Source organism: Crocuta crocuta, unplaced genomic scaffold, assembly GCF_008692635.1.
Source record: "Crocuta crocuta isolate KB4526 unplaced genomic scaffold, BGI_CrCroc_1.0 scaffold13, whole genome shotgun sequence".
Classification (NCBI taxonomy): Eukaryota; Metazoa; Chordata; class Mammalia; order Carnivora; family Hyaenidae; genus Crocuta; species Crocuta crocuta.
The window spans coordinates 2,750,346-2,768,962 of record NW_027530007.1 but is presented as its reverse complement, the minus strand read 5'-3'; the positions used below and the strand labels follow the sequence as shown (position 1 = coordinate 2,768,962).

The following is an 18,617-nucleotide window of genomic DNA, read 5'->3' as shown; positions in this document are numbered from 1 at the left end:
TGCTCACACTGTGTCTCTCTTCTTCTCTCAGAAATAAATAAAACATTTAAAAAAAAAAAAAAAAGAGTGACGGTACTCTCAGTGTTGGTCCAGAACTACCTGGGGGTGGGGGGTGAGAGCCTTCATCCTCACCTGACCAGGGGCCATGAGAAGGGCGTCACTGGTGGCCGCGGCCCAAGAGGGACACGGGACTTGCTGGGGATGTCACTGCAGCCTCAGGGACCGGCAAGCCAGGAGGCCCCAAGTGGGCTTTCCGCCTGCACCGGGGTCCCCTTCCCTAGTGGGGACCCCTAGAAGCAACTGTGCTAGAAAAGAGGAGGGGCTGGGAAATGGAGTCTAGAAGCTTCAGCCACCTGGTCGGGGCTTCACTTTCCCTCCAGACAGCAGGGAAGGGACATAGCTTCCCTTTGCTCTGCCCAAGGAAGATGCCCACCGCCCCGGGGCCGATTTCAGGACCCATGCCAACTTGGCCTTCTGCCCTGGGAAACGTGATAAGGTGTCCGGAGAGTGTCGTGTAGCCAACGCCATCGAGAGTGAGGCCTGGTCCCCGAGCCCGAGTCTCCCGGCCGACTGCTGGTGGACAGCCCCTCCCTGGCAGTGTAGCCGTGGGGCCAGAGCCCTGCATCTGAGGAGCTGGGAGCGCAGGGCCTGGGGTTGCTGGGACACGTCCCGGTCACCGCGTTCCCCTTCCTCCCGCACGCCCTGCTCACCCCGGTTCCTCTTTCCATCCATTAGGCACCACCGAGCGCCCCGTGGTCTGCAGAGGCCGCCTGGAAACCTTCCCTGGGACTTCTGTCTGGGCCTCGTTGGAAAACTGGACAGGCGAGCCCGCGATTGATGAGTTTGCCTTGGGAGTCCGCGCAAAGGTGAAACCGAAGGCGAACATGGGTCAGAAGGTCACTGGGGGCATCAAGACTGTGGACATGCGGGACCCCACGTACCGGCCCTTGAAGCAGGAGCTCCAGGGCCTCGACTACTGCAAGCCCACCCGCCTGGACCTGCTGCTGGACATGCCTCCCGTGCCCCACGACATCCAGCTGCTCCACTCGTGGAACAACAATGACCGGTCGCTCAACGTCTTCGTGAAGGAGGACGACAAGCTGATCTTCCACCGGCATCCGGTGGCCCAGAGCACGGACGCCATCAGGGGCAAAGTCGGGTACACTCGTGGGCTGCACGTGTGGCAGATCACTTGGGCCATGAGGCAGCGGGGCACGCACGCCGTGGTGGGCGTGGCGACGGCGGACGCCCCCCTCCACTCCGTGGGGTACACAACCCTCGTGGGGAATAACCACGAGTCCTGGGGCTGGGACTTGGGGCGCAACCGGCTCTATCATGACGGCAAAAACCAGCCGAGCAAAACATACCCGGCCTTTTTGGAGCCGGATGAGACATTTATTGTCCCCGACTCCTTCCTCGTGGCCCTGGACATGGATGACGGGACTCTGAGCTTCATTGTGGACGGACAGTACATGGGAGTGGCTTTTCGAGGACTCAAGGGCAAAAAACTGTATCCTGTGGTGAGTGCCGTCTGGGGCCACTGTGAGATCCGCATGCGCTACTTGAATGGCCTCGACCGTAAGTGTCTTCTGGGCTGTCCAGTGTGGCAGCATTCCTGGATTCCTTGTGCCCCCGGGGTGCTGGCTGGGCCTGGCCAAAGTTCACAGTCATTGGAACTAAACTGCCTTTAGGTAGACATCCCAGCGTATTCAGATACTCAGAGGCCACTCTTGCCTTCCTCCGCTTACATGAAGAATTCTAGCAGGAGTCGGCCAGATTACCTGATAGCACCTCGTGGATGGATGAATGAGTGGATAGATGGATGGATGGATGGATGGATGGATGAGTGGATAGATGGTGGGTGGGTGGGTGGATGGGTGGATGAGTGGATGAATGGATGGATGGATGAGTGGGTGAGTGGGTGGATGGATGGATGGATGGGTGAGTGGATGGGTGGATGGATGAGTGGAGGGATGGATGGATGAGTGGGTGGATGGATGGATGGATGAATGGATGGATGGATGGATGGATAGAAGGATGAGTGGATGGTTCGATGGTTGGATGAATAGATGGATGCATGGATGGATGGATGCCTGCATAGATGCTCATTTTTTCCAGTTTTGATCTGCAGTTGGCCAAATTCTAGCATGGTAGCCAGGGTATTATTGAGCTGGGGTTTGCAGTCTTGGGGGTAGGAGGACCTCTTACAGAAATGAAAGCCAGTGTCCTCTCTTGCTCATTAGACAGGCTTAGGGTCTCTCTCTTCTGGTGCTGGTGTCTTCTGAGCTGATTCCTCTGGGGACAGAGTCCCCTGGAGGGGCTTGTTCAGTCAGGATGTCAGGCCTTTGGGGAGGATCATGTGGATTAGAAGCAGGCTGAATCAGCAGTGATTTCCACTGGTCCTTTGGAAAAGGCAGTGGCCTTTCTCAGACCACATGTGAGAATAGCCCACATGTGGCAACACTGTCATCCTAGTTTAGGGAGTGGAGAAGGTTCTATGGGTGGCTTTGTGGCTGGGACCCCATGGTGGCAGGAGGTCCCAGGGTTCCAGAACTGTCCATCCCCATGCTTGGCCCTCACTCTCTCCTGGGCCCCTTCTACCGTCTGCAAACCCCACCTTGAAAAGGGGGTGATACAGAAAGCTTTGCCCACCCATGTGCTGGCCATTTTTAAGGGGCAAGTTTGGCCTGGCACCCCAAGATCTAACCCCACCCCTTAGGCCGGGTGAGCAGTCAGGAAAGCCCCTGCCGGGGTCAGAAGCACAAATGCTTACCCTGCTCATGCTGCCTCCAGACCTTCAGCTTCTCCCATGCCCCTTCCCTACCTCAGCCTTGGAAGATACCAGAGAAAATATCCAGGGACACAAAGCAGAGGGAAGCTTTAAGCCTCCACCGCCCCTCTCTCCCTCGCTCCTTGCCCCTGGCTTTGGCTGGGTGATGGCAATGAACTCACCTGTGCAACCTGGTACCCCTAGGTCATGGGACTCCCAACAGGAGAAGTCAGGTGTTCGTCCAGCAGGTAACCTCCTCCCGGATGTTATCTCAGACCTGGTCTAGGGAACTAGCAGAGCAAGTTCTATGAGTCTGTCTCCACAGTAGAAAGTCTGCAGCCAAATCTGCCTGGGCCCGGATGGACAGGGACTGGCAGAATCAGGCACATCCTGCCCTGCACCTAGGATCTCGGGAGCCCTGGCCCTGGCAGAAGGGTGACCAGAGCCCCAGGTCGTTCCATACCCACTCTGTGCAGCCAGACGGATGAATGAATGGCCCCCCCCTCCTCCGTGTTGCCAGGTCGCTGGGGCTCTTGGTTTCCACAGAGCAGTCCTGCCCCCATGCCCTCCAGGAAGAAGGCCATCCGTGTTGTGCGTTTTCAGGGTCCCACTGTCCCCACAGCCAGCTCTAACACAGGACGCAGACACGCCCCCCCAGTGGCCCGGAGGGGACCAGCCTGTTCACCGTGGCAAGTCAGGGCACACTCAGCCAGAGCTAATCCTCTGTGGAGTCAGGGCGAGGCCCCAAAGTGTCCTGGAGGCCCAGACAGGCATCTTATAAATGGATGTCTTGTTAGCTCTGGGTCAGGTGGGACATCGGACACTTCTGTGATCTTCTTGCTGGGGAAGTGTTCAAGGGTCGAGAGGAGTGGGGCGCGGGCATGGCAATTCGTTGCTGAGAGCTGCACTTGCCAGCAGGGTCTTGGGTGGAGACTCCCAAGTACGAGGTGGCCGGAGCTCACCTGGGGTTCTCGTGATTAACGATGAGGATACCTCCCTCCCCGGAAATGCGGTGCCGAAGCTGAAGCCAAGTGTGCCTCCCCCAGAGGCAGCAAAGACCATCCCCGGGGCATCCAGGCCGCAGCGAGGGAAGGGTTCACTCGAGAGGCAGTCGGACTAGGAGACAGGAGGCCAGGCGTCAAGTCCGCCTCCGTGAAGGCAGCATCAGGGAAGTTCAAAGGCAAGAGGAAGAGGTCTGGGTGAAAAGTTGGGTTGGCTCGTGAGTCTGCAGCTGCGATCGGTCCCCTGAACTCTTTGGTTACCGGGCTGCAGTGCTGAGCAATACCGGGGCGCCCTTCCCTCTCGACTTCCACAGTCCCAGTCCATTGTGCATGGGCCCCGTTCTGCACACCCAGCTGAGTTTGGAGGATACAGATAGGAAAACCCGTGAGGCTGGTGTAGCACCAGCAGCCGGACGCACCCACAGAATAGGGTAAATGGCAGCCTCACCCGCACACCCACTCCTCGGTTCTGTACCGGGAGCATGTCGTGCCCCAGAAGGACCACTCTGGCTGCTGCACAGAAATGAACCGTGGGGGCAAGAGTGGCCGCTGGGAGGCAGGGAGGAGCCGTGACATGTCCAGGGGAGAGGTGACCGGCGCTGGGGCCAGGGTGGGGAGCATAAGCTTGAGACGCTAGACGCACACAGAGGTGGCTCTGTCTGAAGACAAGGTGGGTGTGACAGTCACCCATGGCTGTGACGGTGTGTGAAGCTGAGATCCCTGGATGAGCTCGCCTAGGGAGGGAGCAGGCAGGGCTGAGGCCGGGCCCTGGGGCGTGTCGATGTTTCGGGGTCAGGTGGACAGAGGGGAGAGGAGGCGGAGCGGCCATGGGGCTTGAGGGGAGAGCAGTTTCCTGGACAACAAGTGAAGAAAGGACTTTAGGAAGGACGAGGAGATGCCAGGTCCGGTACGGTGACGGCTGAGAGTCGTCCATCAGCTCCAGCAACAAGGCCATCCCTGGTGACCTTGATGGAAGTCGTTAGGGTTGGGGTGGGGGGAGGGTCAGAAGAGGAACAGGAAGGGTGGTGTGTCCGATGGGTGCTTCAACCACCAGAATGTAATCTCACACAGTTCCGGAGGCCAGATGTCCAAAATCGAGGTGCCCAGGGTTGGGTCCTCTGAAGAGCGCCCTTCCCAGGCCTCCCTCCTGGCTTCGTCTGGTTGATGACTGTCCTCACTGTGGACACATTCCTCCGTCTCTGCCTCCATCACCACATGGCCCCCTATGTCTCTCCTCATCTTATTGGCACACCAGCCATTGGATTCAGGGCCCACCCTATTCCAGCACGACCTTACCTTAGCTAATTACATCTGCAAAGATGCTGTATCCAAGAGGGCCATGCTCTGAGGATCCGGGTGGTTCTGAACTTAGAGCAGGGTGGGGGGCACTCTTCCCACTGTAGATGTGGAGGTGGAAATTCTAGATCGTTCCCAGGAGACCTCCGTGCTACCTGCCACCTGAGGGGAAGGTGAGACGGCACTCAGATGGGGTGCTCTTTGGGTGAGGTCAAAGGGCGCCTAAGTCTTCTACCAGGAGGGTATGCTTTACCGTCCGAGGCAGCTGAGGACTGGGGACTGTCATGGCAACCCAGGTCCCTGGTCCGTGGTGGGAGCAGAGCGTGACAAGCAGCAGGCAGGCCTGGCCAGATACATCTTGTCAGGGTCACATACACCCTCTGGGGCGGTCTGACCTGTTCATCTGGGAAGTTGTCTGTGCCCTCCCCTCCCTNAGGGAGCAACGAGCGGTTTGCGGAGCCGGTCAGCCAAAGTTGCTGCTGTGCTCGCTGCTGCTCTCCCAGCCTCCTGCCCCTGCGTGACCTCCCCGCTGTCCAGCCGCCTCTGACCACAGCCCACTTGTTCTGACTCCTTGAGCCTTGAGACCTTCTGGGGCTGACGCAGCCAGAGGGGCTGTGGTCTCACCTTCCTCTTTCCTGGAGCGAAGGGGTGGAGCTGGACATTGTACTGGGGAGACATGGCCCAGCTTGGGCTGCCTGGTCCCCCGACTCCCCCACCTGGAGACGCAGAAAGAAAAGAACTCCTTGCAAGCCTCAGACTGGCCGTCACCCGAGGGAGAGTCCCTGCCCCATGGGCCCTCCCCACTCCCACTGCTTGTAACAGCGTCTCCCACTAAGGAAGCATTTTCCCTGTGGTTCGGCATTTGCAAACTCCCTCTCATAGCTCCCAGACAATTCAAATTGGTGAGGTCTGTCCTGATTGTGGTTTGGAGGCAGCTCAGCTCTTTTCCTTAGGAGCCTTTTGACTGGGTCACCTCTTCCTGGTGTCCTCCTAGCCTCCCGGGATGCCCTCCCGGGGCACCCCACCCGCTGGCGGCTCCCTCCTGCACCCCCATCCCAACTGGGCTCCGGGGAGGTACCCTGGTCAAGGATCCTGATCACCCAACCTGGAAGGCTTTCCTTCTGGGGGGGAGAGGCCACTTGGGAGGGAAGGGTTTGTTCTAGAACCCCTGGCCCTCCTAGAGGCTGGCCACATGAAGACATCAGGCTCTCAGAGTCGGGGGAGCGGGCAACCAAAGGTGCCTCATTCCCAGCCACGTGTCAGCCTTCTTCCCTGGTTGCCAAGGACAAGGGGCCGGTGTTTTGTTTTGCTTCTGTTCGGTAAGACCTGCTCCCTGTTAAGGAGAAATGCACACCTGCCCTGGGATGGCCATCCTCCAGCCATGACTTTCTAGAATCCATCTCACAGAGCATTCCCACCATTAGCTGCTTGCTAACGGTCACCGGAGCGGCAGAGGCGTCGGGTGGGAAGGGGAATGCGGCTGAATCGGGGGCACTTCCTGGCACATCCGTCCTTGACCTCCCACACCCACAGTTCATTCATTTAGCCCGTGAATTGTCACAGCCCCTGGGCTCTGGAGGCGTGAGCTGGGCAGCAGGAGGGCCGCCGGCCGGCGTGCTGGGCCGTGCATGTTCAGATAGGCCACCAGGTAAACATTTCTCCTAGAAATGTGGAAGCCGGCGCATAGACCATCCAGTTCCTCAACCTTCTGCTCCCGTAAATAGCACCCAACTCACTTCCCGCTCAGTGCCCGCCCCTCCCGTTCATACAAACTATTTAAAGTTTATGACGAGACCTCAGCGTCCCGGGGATGCGCAGAGCGGCCAAGGCACCTTGCTCGGGCCGTCAAATAAGTAAACTCTTGCCTTCCCTGCTTGGGAGCTTCCCCGGTAGAACTTGAGTGGGTACCTGACTTTGTTGGGTGGAGCTGGTACAGAGCCTGGAGGCCTTCCTGGGTTCCGTCAGCGACCAACTGAAATCAAGATGGACATTTTCCATGGTCTGGTGCCCACGTCTGTTTCTGTGGCCAGTGCACTCGTGGTCTGTGCCCAGCCATTGGAAAGCCATCAGACCGTGGCCCTATACATCATCGTTGACCTCACGTAAGACCCAGGGGGGAGTGACCCGTTTGTGCACTCGCGGCCCCCAAGGGCAGACCCATCCACGGGATGCTGGGATGACCGATCATATGTTTGGCTCGTCACGCGTCACTGCCTCTGTCGGCCGCTACTGCTGCAGCTCAGCCTGGCAGATCGGGCCGAAGGACACGTCCCTTCCGGTTTCACAGCCCCTCCATTCAGTGTGGTCCAAAGATGGGCCGGCCGAGGAGGCTCCCCAGCGTCACTTTCGGTGGGGGTAGGAGGAGGTAGACGTAGGCCCTCGGCCCCCTGGGTTCTACTGCAGGGGGCCACCCAGACCTTCCTCCTCACGTGGGCCTACAGCAAGCCAGACTGCAGAGCAGGCCGGGCCTGGGTGTATTTTCACCTTCTAGCCCTCAGCTCTCACCCCCTGAGCCCGTTGCCCCCCTGCCAGCCGCAGGACACGTGCCCCACAGCCACGGCCGCCGCGGGTGCTGGGATGTTAACGTCAGGTAGGCTGTCACCGAAAATAAGGCTCTGTTGTTTAGACACATTTCTCCATGATGGTCCCTGTGGGATGCCGTGGACACCATGAAGCTAAGAGGGTGTGGTGGGAACGCCCTCCATCTTCCCTCCGCAGCCCTGCATGGCCCTCTGGCCACATTCAAGGGCTCTTAATACTTTCTCAAGGACCTTCAGCCACCAGGGGAAGCCCCTCGGCCTCCCCATGGGGCTGAGCCGCATCCTGGAAGGAGAAGGGCTGGCCCAATGGGGGCAGGTGGAGAGAGCTCCTGAGTGGAGGAGAGCAAGGGCCACCGAAATCCCCCAGTCGGTCCACGGAAGGGCCCCTCGGCGCATCCAGGGGAAGAGCCACTGGGAGACATTTGTGGCCGTCAGAATCTCAGCTGGAGGAGACTCTGGGAAGCATCTGGTCTGGATTGCAGATGGGGAAACTGAGGCCCAGGCCGAGGGAGTGGTCTACTCGAGGTCAGGCTGCCGTGTAGGGCGGGAGTGAGGAGCCAGATGTGAGGCCACTGGCACGGGATGGACAGGGGGACTCCAGGCCCTGTGGGCTTGCAGGCGGGAGAAACCGGCCCTGCTCCCTGGGGAGCCTGGGTTGCTTGACCCCCAAATGGAGGGAGATCATTTACTGCATTTTCCTGCCTCCAGGCAGGGCTCCGCGTAATCATCCTGCGCCGTCCAGGAACGGACAAAGCTTTTCATGAAAAACACTTACCATTTCAGTCCCTTCTCCCGCTGAGCTGCGGCTGGCCACCCGTGGGAGTCGCTTGTCTTCGAGCCAGGAGTTTAGTAAATGTCTTATCGAGCCCAAGACTTACTCTCATTTTAATAACAGCTCTATTGCCATGTAATCCACGGGCCGTCCAGATCCCACATGTCGAGCGTAGGAGTCCGTGGTCTGGTACGTTCACGGTTGTGCAGCCGTCACTGTGATCGGTTCTAGAACACTTCCATCTCCCCGAAGGGAACCCGTACTCATCAACAGTCACCCCCAGACTCCCCCAGCGCCTCCGGAAGTAGGGTTTGCTCTTCAACACTTGGGTTTTTTTAATGTTCTTTTTCATAATCTGAGACACAGTCACGGACGTCGGAGAGCTGTGATCCACTTCTCATTGGGGGAAGGGGCTCTCACGGGAAATGCGGGGCTTTCTCAGTTGTTTTGGTCACAGAGGAGTCTTGGTGTCAAGGGGAGACCCTGGATGGAGCCCGGATGCGGTCGCTTCGGCTCTTCCCACGTCGGGGACGCCATGGGCCGGCCCTGAGCACCTCCAAGTGGGCTCACCTGCACCTTCACCTTGCTTCCGGGAGGAGAGCCAGGAAGAGTCATTTCCGGGGAGGCAGGGAGAGCGAGGCCCACTGTGCCCCCGGCCGCCTCCAGGACCTGGCAGCGAGCGACTGTCACACACCTTCTGGAGCACACAGGCTTCCCCTGGGAAGACAGGTCCTGGGCTGTCTGGGGACACAGGACAGAAGTGCTCCTTCAGGCTGCAGCCAGAGGTCCCTCTCAAATCCAGGTGCCTGAGGCAGCACTGCCGCGAGCCCCTGCCTCAGTTTCCCTGGCTGCCAGCTGAGATGCCCTGGCGGTGGCTGGGGCAGTCATGGGGTCCCGACTGTGGAAGCTGGGCTCTGGGCTGACGTTCCCGCTCTGCCTTGCCAGGGCTCTCAGCTCCACTCTGTCGGGCGGAAGGAAGAGCTAGGACCGAGGCTTTCTATAGACACTGCGTCTACAGGCTGGGGTGGCTGGGCCTCCTGTAGCGTGTCTCCTCGGGCCAGCGTTTCTTACATCTTACATGGTCTGTTGCCTAAGGATGTGGTTGTTGAGCCTGGATGGCCTGGCTTTGAACCCCAGACTGTAACCTGGCATGTTAGGCCCCCCTGCTTCGGTGCCTTCAGCAGTGAGCAGGGGATGGCTGCAGGACCCACGAGCATGGGGCTCACCTAGAATAATCTCTTCCTGAACGCCTGCGTGGGGTCTGGGGCCGGGGCACGTGCGGGGAAGGGCTGGCTTCCGTGTGCCCAGACAGTCACGCAGTGAAGGCTACTGCTCGTCCAGTGGGTCAGAGCAGGGAGGGCCTGGGCTCTGACCCCGCTGCATCTCCTACCAGCACCGTGACCTGGGCCGAGTTATTTGGACTCTCTATCCCTCAGTGTCCTCATCTGTAAAATGGGGCTGATGGTAATGATGCGTCCCTGTGTGCTTGTTAAGCCCCTCATAGCAAACCATAATAAACCATTAGGGGAGGGGTGCCTGGGTGACTCCGTTGGTTAAGCATCTGATTCTTGATCTCAGCTCGGGGCATGATCTCATGCTTCATGAGATCGAGCCCCACATCAGGCTCCACAATGATGACACAGAGCCTGCTTGAAATTCTCTCTCCTCCCTCTCTCTCTGCCCCTTCCCCACTTGCCCTCTCTCTGTCTCCTTCTCAAAATAGATAAACTTAAAAAAAAAAAAAAAAGAACCAAAGTATCGGGCTGTGTTTAAAACATAAAAATAAATAAACACTTAAGGGAGATGGTGTCGGCAGAGGGGTCACCAAGGCTGCCGCCCAGGCAGGTTCTCCGTGTCAGCTATTAACGGTTGACTTAAGATGTAGAATGGTCTCATCACGAACTAACATGATAGCATCGCCATCGTCCTGAGCACCGTTCGTTCCGGAGCCTTCCGGAGACTTCCAGAGCTGCACTAACCTGCTGTCCTCGCTCTGTCCCTGCAGCCGAGCCCCTGCCACTCATGGATCTCTGTCGCCGCTCCGTGCGCCTGGCCCTGGGGAAGGAGCGTCTGGGCGAGATCCACGCGCTGCCGCTGCCCGCCTCCCTCAAGGCTTACCTCCTCTACCAGTGACGTTCTAGCCCCGCGTCGCCAGCACCGCAGCCGCCTGGCACCGCCTCACCGAGCTGCCGCCTGGCATCTGGCCGCGGGAGGAAGTCCCTGCTCTTCCTCTTCGTCCTCCTGGTGCCCTTGCCGGACACGGACTGCTCGAGCCGGGCTCCTCTGTCCCCGTCCTGACGTTGGCAGAAGCCCCCTGCATGCCGTAGGAGGTCCCTCTTTGGAAAAGGACACGTAGAACAGACTCCCAGGAAGCCCTGCGCTGAGCTCTGATCTGCCCTCGGGGTGGCGTGGGGCACCCCCACCACCCACTGGGTCCCAGTGCCAAGCGCAGATCCCAGGGCTGCTGACAGGTGCTCGGATGAGGGCTGGCGCTGAGGCCAGTGGGCCGTGCCACGGCAGACAACGCTCAGGGCGTCAGAAACTCCCCACGGACACCGAGGCAGACGCACGCCAAGACTGGACCTTCCGCCGGCACCTGAGCGCCCAGCATCAGCTCCGGCCGTCGGTCCCTCGGTAACCCTGTATTTATTCTTTTAACAATAACAGAAGCCATTTATTTATTCCACTTAGAAAGGAAACTTTGTTCCAGTACCTTCTCTCTGGAGTGTCCTGTTGCGTTTCTCCCACCTGCCCCTCCCTGGGATATGTGTGTACCTCACCCGCCCCTCTCGTCGGGCTGTGTCTGTGGTGTGTCCTCACCTGGGCATGGGGGTGTCTCTGTTTGGGGCTTTGGAGCCACAGTTTCCGGGGGGCTCTGCTCCAAGTTCCCGAGCACGCCCCGCAGGGAACATTAGCCTCACGTGCACTATGAGAATCTCGGGGGACCCGAGGTCCGCAAGGGCTGTGGCAGCTCCCTGTGTCTGTCCAGCTAGCCACTCACCGCTCGGCCTCGTACATCTTGCACGTGGTTTTATTTCTTCAGTCTTCTGGGGGAGGGCGGTGCTGCTTCTGCTCTTCCTTTCCTAGCTGAGATTTCCCACGTGCGTCCTCAGTGGCTCTGGCCCTCCCAGAGCCGGAACCAGGAAGGGAGGCTGAGTGGATCTCCTTCCCCAGAGAAACCAAGGGCAGAAACCTGGGGAGACCTCGGTGAGGTCGTGCCCCGCCCCCCCTCCCCGGAAGCCAGCACAGGCCCCCACTTAGTGCCCCTGTCTGGACTCTGCACCCAAGTGGAACAGCCTCAGCTCATCACGACCCCCCGGAGCCACACGAGGTGCAGGGCGGGGCGGGACGGGGCAGCCAGCAGAGGAGGGTCACTAGTGCCCTGCCGCAGCCCCCCCACGTAGCAGCCCCCGGCCCCTGCCACCGCGTTCACCGCCTTCTATCTCAAAGTCAATGCTCTTACAATCTGACTTTTGTTCATTTCTGNNTACCTGGAAGGCTTTTAAAGACTTTTCCTCACTCCCATTTTGAGGTGGGTCATGTTCTCACGAATGTTGCACACAAGAGAGTTTTACTTCTGCAGAGCCCAGCCTCGCCGCCTGGACCCAGCCGTCCCCCACCGGCGCTGGATGAACTGCGGACTCTTCGTCATTTCTCTGCACCTCTGTCCCCGGCTTTCCAAACCCCGGCCCCACCCTTCTTTCCTCCCAGCCTAGAACCTTGTGACCTGTACAGTTTTGAAACTCCTGTTCTATTTTATGATGGTTAATAATAGTCAGTAACCTAATAAAGGAAAGTTTATTAAAACACAGAGCCACATTTGAGTCCCTCTCTGTGCCTCGGGGGAAGCGTAAGGGGTTGTGGCCAGGCCCTCCCTGCACACGTACAGTTCTCAGTAGATGCTAAGGTAATCCCCAGGACCCTTTGGCAGAGGGTGGGATGCCCACCAGGGCCCCAGTGAGGAGGAGAGTCCTAGAGAGGTGATCCTAGAATGTCCTCAACCCTTCTCAGGAGTCTGTGAGCCTGCGGCCCAGACGAAGACTTTCTGCGCCTGATAGAAAGGATTCTGCTCCTCAGGGAGAGCCTCTAGCTCATCCGAGTCCTACACTGAGTTGACACCGTGGGCTTTGTAAGGGGCAGGATGTGAGCCCAGGCTCTGCACGCTCCCCTTTGTCCCCCGGTGCCCAGCGTTCATGATGCCGATGAACCTTCTCGGTGAACCTGTCCTGCGGGCTGCTGAGCGCAGGGCACCCCCCTCATCCCCTAGCAGAGAAGACAGGAGATTCAGGCTTATTCAGAGGATCGGCGAGGGATCCGTGAATACTCAAGAAACTGACTAGATAGGATCACGTGTCCTGACTGGTTTCCAAAGATTTGGCAAGAAAGCATTTCAGCTGCCCGTGGGCCTGTCAGGATCTCGTGGTGCTGTGCAAAGTGCCCTGGTCTGAGGCCCCAAGACCCTTAGGACCAAAGTCCCGTGTCCCTTCCCCTGGCAGCCGCCTGGCCAGCTCTCCTCAGACTACCTGCACCGGCATCACATGGGAGGTACTGGCTAAAACGCACGTTTTCTCAGAGCCCTTGCCTGAGATGAACCGGATCGTTTCTGGGGCCAGGCCAGGGATCTGCAGCGTTCTCGAACTCCCCGAGTGACCTTGCCTAAGAGAATTTGGGGACCACTGTTTGCGACTGTATCAGCTCTTTTTCTGGGCAAGTTGCTGAGGAAAGGAAATTCTTTCAGTGTGTCGGTGGGTTGTCCCGGCAACGAGCACAGGGACTCCTGAGTCAGACCTGCGTTCAGATATTGGCTCTGACTCCCCCTCACCGCGTGCCCTTGGATGAGCCTCCATCAAATGGCAGTCCTCACGCTGCCCGTCTCGTGGGAGGGTAGCGAGGGTGGAATGAGGCTTTAGAACAGGGCCCAGCACACGAGCGAGGGCGCTAACACGCGCTTTAAAAGCTCATGCACTTCTGTTCTGGAAAATGACAGTTACTGGAATCGGTCTCTGAGAGTCGTCCAAACATCCCTAACCCCAGCTTCCTGGTAATGTCCTTTCTTCTTGGGTCTCCAGAGAGCCAGGTAGGCACTGGGGAAAAGGGAGCCCTCAATACCTTCCCCAGCTGCGTCTGGAGGAAACGGGTGGCCTGAAATTATTTTTCGGTTGGAGTTCATGCGTGGGTTGCAGCTGGGACTCCTCTAGCTTTGAAAGATGTGGGGGAGGAGCGGGGTCGGGGGGTGGGTGGGGGTGGGGGTNNNCATCCTACAGAAGGCTTCCCACCCACCCTCTCCCTCCCTCGCCTCCTCGGCGGCGAGATGAGGAATGTGGACTTTACTGAACCATAAAGTATGCCGGGGGAGCTGGGGAGGGGGCCGAAGACAGCAATTAGTTCATGCTCCAGTCCAGACACCCAAACATGGTTCGAGTCCAGCTGCAAGGAATATTTGAAATAAATGAGCTGCCCGGGGCCAGGAGTTTGCTGTGTTTGCTGTACGGGGGCCATGGCAACCAGGGAGAAATCATGAGCTAGGAACTGGGCTGTAGAATCGACAAATGATGTCGGGCTGAGCAAGCCCAGAGGAAGCCGCTCACGGCTCTTGGAGGGCTCTGCGGGCCTCAGCTGCCGGCGGCCGGGCTGGCCTTGGGGCCCCCCCCAGTGTCCTGGGCGGGATCCTGTCCCAGCTTCGGAGCTCCGTGTCCTCTGCGGGGCGCCGCCCTTTTTTCTCGCTCTCTGTCTTTTTTTTTTTTTTCCCTTTTCCTTCCTTTCTTTTCTTTTTTTAAGAAAACAGAAAGCTAACACTTCTTTGGAAGCTTTCTTCCTGGGCCAGAGCACAGCGGCCGCTGCCAGTCTGATAATGATTTTGCTGAGCACAGGGAATGTTCGCGGTGGAAAAGCCCAGGCTGAGGGCAGTTGGCGGGATGGAAGGTGGCACTGACGTCCCCTGGCTCTGTCTTCCCATTCGGCCCAGCTGCAGCCCCTCCCGGGTCTACCTGGTAGACCTCATTTATCCCTCCCCTGACCCTTCTGAGGGTGGACGTTACGGCCGTCCCTAAGACTGTGTCCTTACGGAGGCTCAGGAATAGCAGGACCCGGCTTGGGGGCGTGAAGCGGAAGTTCACAAGTACCTCCTGCATGTGAATCCCTAGGGCACCTGCGGGAAAAAGCAAAATCTCAGAAACTCTGATGCAGTAGGCAGAGCCCAGGAGTCTGCATCTTGAAACACCGGAGCGGAGTCTCGTGCATTGCCCTGGGGTAGCCGCAGAGTTGTACCCATGCAGACCCCCTGACCTGCCCCATTTCCTTCAGAGGCTCCCTGGGGCTGTGACTCACAGAAGCCTGGAGACCACTGGTGTGGGTGATTCCATGGAAATCAGCCCTCCGTACCCTTCGTTTCAGAGCGCGTGCAAATGTCCTGGGGAGCTGGGGCTGCATAGCCAGCACCTTTCCAGATGAGGAAGTGCTTGTCTTAGAAGACTGAGCCAGGCAGTCTGAGAAAAATACCAGAGTGGAGGGAGGAAACCTCAGCCTTTGGCTGGTCCCCTGAGCGAGCCTCAGTTTCCCCCAAGGAAATTAGTCCTGGAAAGCCAAACCAGGAGCTCGGAGCCGCCATGCAGGTCCTAAAGCACTGCCCAGGCCCCCTCCAGCAGGGCTGTCCAACAGGAGCTGCCCCTGATTATTTCCTGTGATCTCAGCATCACCCAGGACCGCGTCTCTCCCCGATCGTGTCTCCCCACTTTGTGGCATGAAAAGCAGAGCATCCCCTCTCCCTTCCACCTGCATCCCAGGCCCCCGCCTTTTTATAGATTTCTTCAACCAAACCACGTTTGTGAAGTTCCACCCCTTTGATTTCTGCTCCACAAAGCCACTGTCGGGGTTGTGACAACCACGGCTAGAACCAACTTCGGCCAAAAAGCCGAGAACTTCACCTTCCAGCTAATCTGTGTTGCGTCTTCAAGGCCATGGAGAGGGTCCTGGGCTTTGGAGCCAGGACAGCCTGCGATTCACGCCCAGCTCTCCGCCCCACGCGAGATGGGAACTTCCAGCAAGAATGTCAGGCTCCCTGCTGTCCCCGTCTGTGACCTGGAGGCAGTACTTTCCCCCCCGGGGGTCCGCTGAGGCACGAGAAGCTTCCGGGATGGGTGCATCAAGGTGCTCGGTGCCAGGACTCCTGTCTCACCCTTTTCTATCGGCATTTTACAAAATTGAGCTGGGGCGCCTGGGTGGCTCAGTCGGTTGAGCGTCCGACTTTGGCTCAGATCATGATGTCGCAGTTCGTGAGTTCGGTCCCCCTGTTAGCCTGTCAGCACAGAGCCCACTCTCTCTGCCCCTCCCCTGCTTGTGCTCTCCCAAAACTAAATATTTTTTTAAAAATTGAGGTGAAACTCCTATACATCACACTGACCGTTTAAAACAAACTTTTTTTTATGTTTTATTTATTTCTAGGAGAGAGACAGCGTGAGCAGGGGAGGGTCAGAGAGAGAGGGAGTCACAGACTGAAACAGGCTCCAGGCTCTGAGCTGGCAGTCAGCACAGAGCCCGACGCGGGGCTCGAACCCACGAACCGCGAGATCATGACCTAAGTGAAAGTTGGACGCTTAACCGACTAAGCCACCCAGGCGCCCCACGTTGACCATTTTAAAGTGTACACTTCCAGGCCGTGAGCACACTCACAATGTGCAACCACCACCTCTGTCTGGTTCCAGAACATTCTTATCCACCCCGGGGGAAACNACCCCCCACCCCCCGCCCCTGGCCACCACCGATCTGCCTTCTGACTCGATGAATTCACCTGTTGTGTGCAGCTGACATCAGTGGGTCACGCCCTGTGGGACCTTTCATGTACGGCTGCTTTCACTTCCGATCGCCTCTCCCAGGGGGTGTTCCCTGACGCCCTCCCCCACCGCTTCCCTTTGTCTTGATTTCCTCATTTGTGAACCGGAGAGAAAATGTCCTCTCTTGAGGTCACCGTGAAGACTCAGTGATCGTGAAGAATCCAGAGCTCAGCCTGGCCCGTAATAACCGGTCAGTAAGAGCAGTTCGTACAATGACTCACACACACACACACAAACACACACACACACACACCCCGCCCGGGTCTCCCACAGACCCTCATGTGCTTGGAAGTCTTGTGAACAAGCCTTTCCTAGGAAGGCATCTCACAGGGAAGTTGCTCGGTGCCAGAGCCTCTGTCCTGCTGGATGCAAACGAGATCAGTTTTCTCAAAATCGGCCTCATCATCAGGGAGGCAGAGGACGGGGCAGTCAAGAGCTGCGTGGCCCTGCTCAGCCTCTCTGACCCCCAATTTCCACGTTGTATGAGTTTCCTGTGGCTGCTGTAATAAATCACCACGCACTGGGTGGCTTAAGACAGCACACATTTATTCTCTCCCCGTCCTGGAAGCCAGAAGTCCAAAATCAAGGTGTGGACAGAGCCGTGNGGGGGGGGGGGGGGGGGGGGGGGGCAGCAGGGGTGAGAATCCTTCCTGCCTCTTCCAGTTTCTGGTGGCTCCACCCTGTCCTTGGCTTGCAGTCACGTCGCTCCAACCTCTGCCTCTGTCATCACGTGGGCTGCCTGTCTGTGTCTCTGTGTCTGTCCTGTGAGGACACCTGTCATTGGATTGAGGACCCACCCGGATAATCCAGGACGAACCCACCTTGAGATTCTTAATGGCATCTGCTAAGACCCTTTCTTCAAACAAGTTCATAGTCACAAGTTCTGGGCTTGGGGTGTAGACTTAATCTTTCTGAGGGCCACACGCGACCCTCTACACACGTCTTTAGATCAGGGTTCATCATCGCGCCGCCTCTGCGGTCGGCCGTGGGGATTTAAGAAATCATGGGCGTGGGGAACAGAACCCGTGGCGGGCGCTGAAAACAAAGAAACGACTCTACAGCAGCACCTGCCTTCTGCCCCCACCGCCCACAGCCGGTCCCACCTGAGCAGATCTGTTCTAGAACCGATGGCCGTTCTCCCACGGGGTGGGCGCCCAGGCAGTGCACGGAGGCCACGGGGCCAGGCTGCGAGGAGAACTTGCAAGCAGTTGGTGGACAGGGCACTTGGGCTCCCTCCGGGCCTCCCTCTGAACGGCTACAGCGAGGGGTCCCAGGGTCTAGGAAGACGCAGGCATCGCCCAGAGGCCAGGCCAGGGCCACAATGGAGTCTCGGTGCCCGGCTCCCTCCGTCTGTCTCGGAGGGGAACCGAGGGAGGTAGCTGGCATCCTGAAGCTTCTGCGGCCGGGCCAGCTCCACACTGATCGTACAAGGAAATGGAATGTGAACCCCGGGCTATTTAAAGAGCCAGGGAGACTGGAGGCACGGCTGGGGCCCGGCCAAGCGGGGACCCTGCTTCAGGCTCCGCTTCGCACATGGTTTGATTTACTGGAGGGCCGTGAGCGACTCCAACTTCAGACAGAAAACTATTTGAAGCCGCTGCCAGATGTTGTGTCTGAGCTGGGTTTTTACAACTTGCTTACTGGTTAGCAGCCTGCTTCCCGCCGGAGCTCAGCTTGCCCCAGGGGGGTTCAGGGCCCTGGCACCGGCCCACGGGCCTTTGCGGAGGGGCTGCACTGCTCCGTCCCGTGCGGCGCGAGCCTGGGCTCCCTCGAGTGGAGCCGGGGTGGGAGCCCCATTTCCAGAGCGTCAGACCTTCCCAGGGTGGCCGTGTGGCCCTGGCCTCAGGGTGTCTGGCTGGCACCCTAAGCTCGTGGAATGTTCTGGCTGATGTTTACAGCCGAGCCCTCTGGGATGGGCAGGGTCTAAAACAAACCTTGAGACCTTGAGGACTGCTTTGCAGCGAGGCCAGGGCTGCCCCCCCCGCCCCCAGCCCTGGGCGTGGCCGGGGAGGTCTGGACACACATGTCCCCTGATCTTTTTCCTGATTGTCCATCCTGGCCCTACCCACTGATTTCACTTTGGCCACTTGAGACCAGCCTTAAAAAAATTTTTTTTTAATGTTTATTTATTTTTAATGAGGGAGAGACAGAGCACAAGCAGGAGAGGGGCAGAGAGAGAGGGAGACACAGAATCTGAAGCAGCTCCAGGCTCTGAACTGTCAGAGCCCGACACGGGGCTTGAACTCACGAACAAGATCATGACCTGAGCCGAAGGTGGTCGCTTAACCGACTGAGACACCCAAGTGGCCCAGAGACCTTTTTAAATGGAGCATGGAAGGACACAGGGAGCCAGGGCTGGACCGCATCTCATCCAGGGTGTTCTGGAAGCTTCCCAAACCTCTGGAAATT

The 18,617-nt window shown here is 58.3% G+C and overlaps 1 protein-coding gene across 1 annotated transcript in view; it reads left to right on the top strand.

Moving 5' to 3' along the window:
• Positions 1–11,096, top strand: part of SPSB1 (splA/ryanodine receptor domain and SOCS box containing 1) — a 66,239-nt gene extending 55,143 nt beyond the window's left edge. The window contains exons 2-3 of the mRNA XM_077763753.1: positions 736–1,578; positions 10,385–11,096. Of these exons, the coding sequence (XP_077619879.1) occupies positions 885–1,578; positions 10,385–10,512 (822 nt within the window). The 5' untranslated portion in view covers positions 736–884 and the 3' untranslated portion in view covers positions 10,513–11,096. The remainder of the gene's footprint in view (positions 1–735; positions 1,579–10,384) is intronic.
• The last annotated feature ends 7,521 nt before the right edge of the window (positions 11,097–18,617 follow it).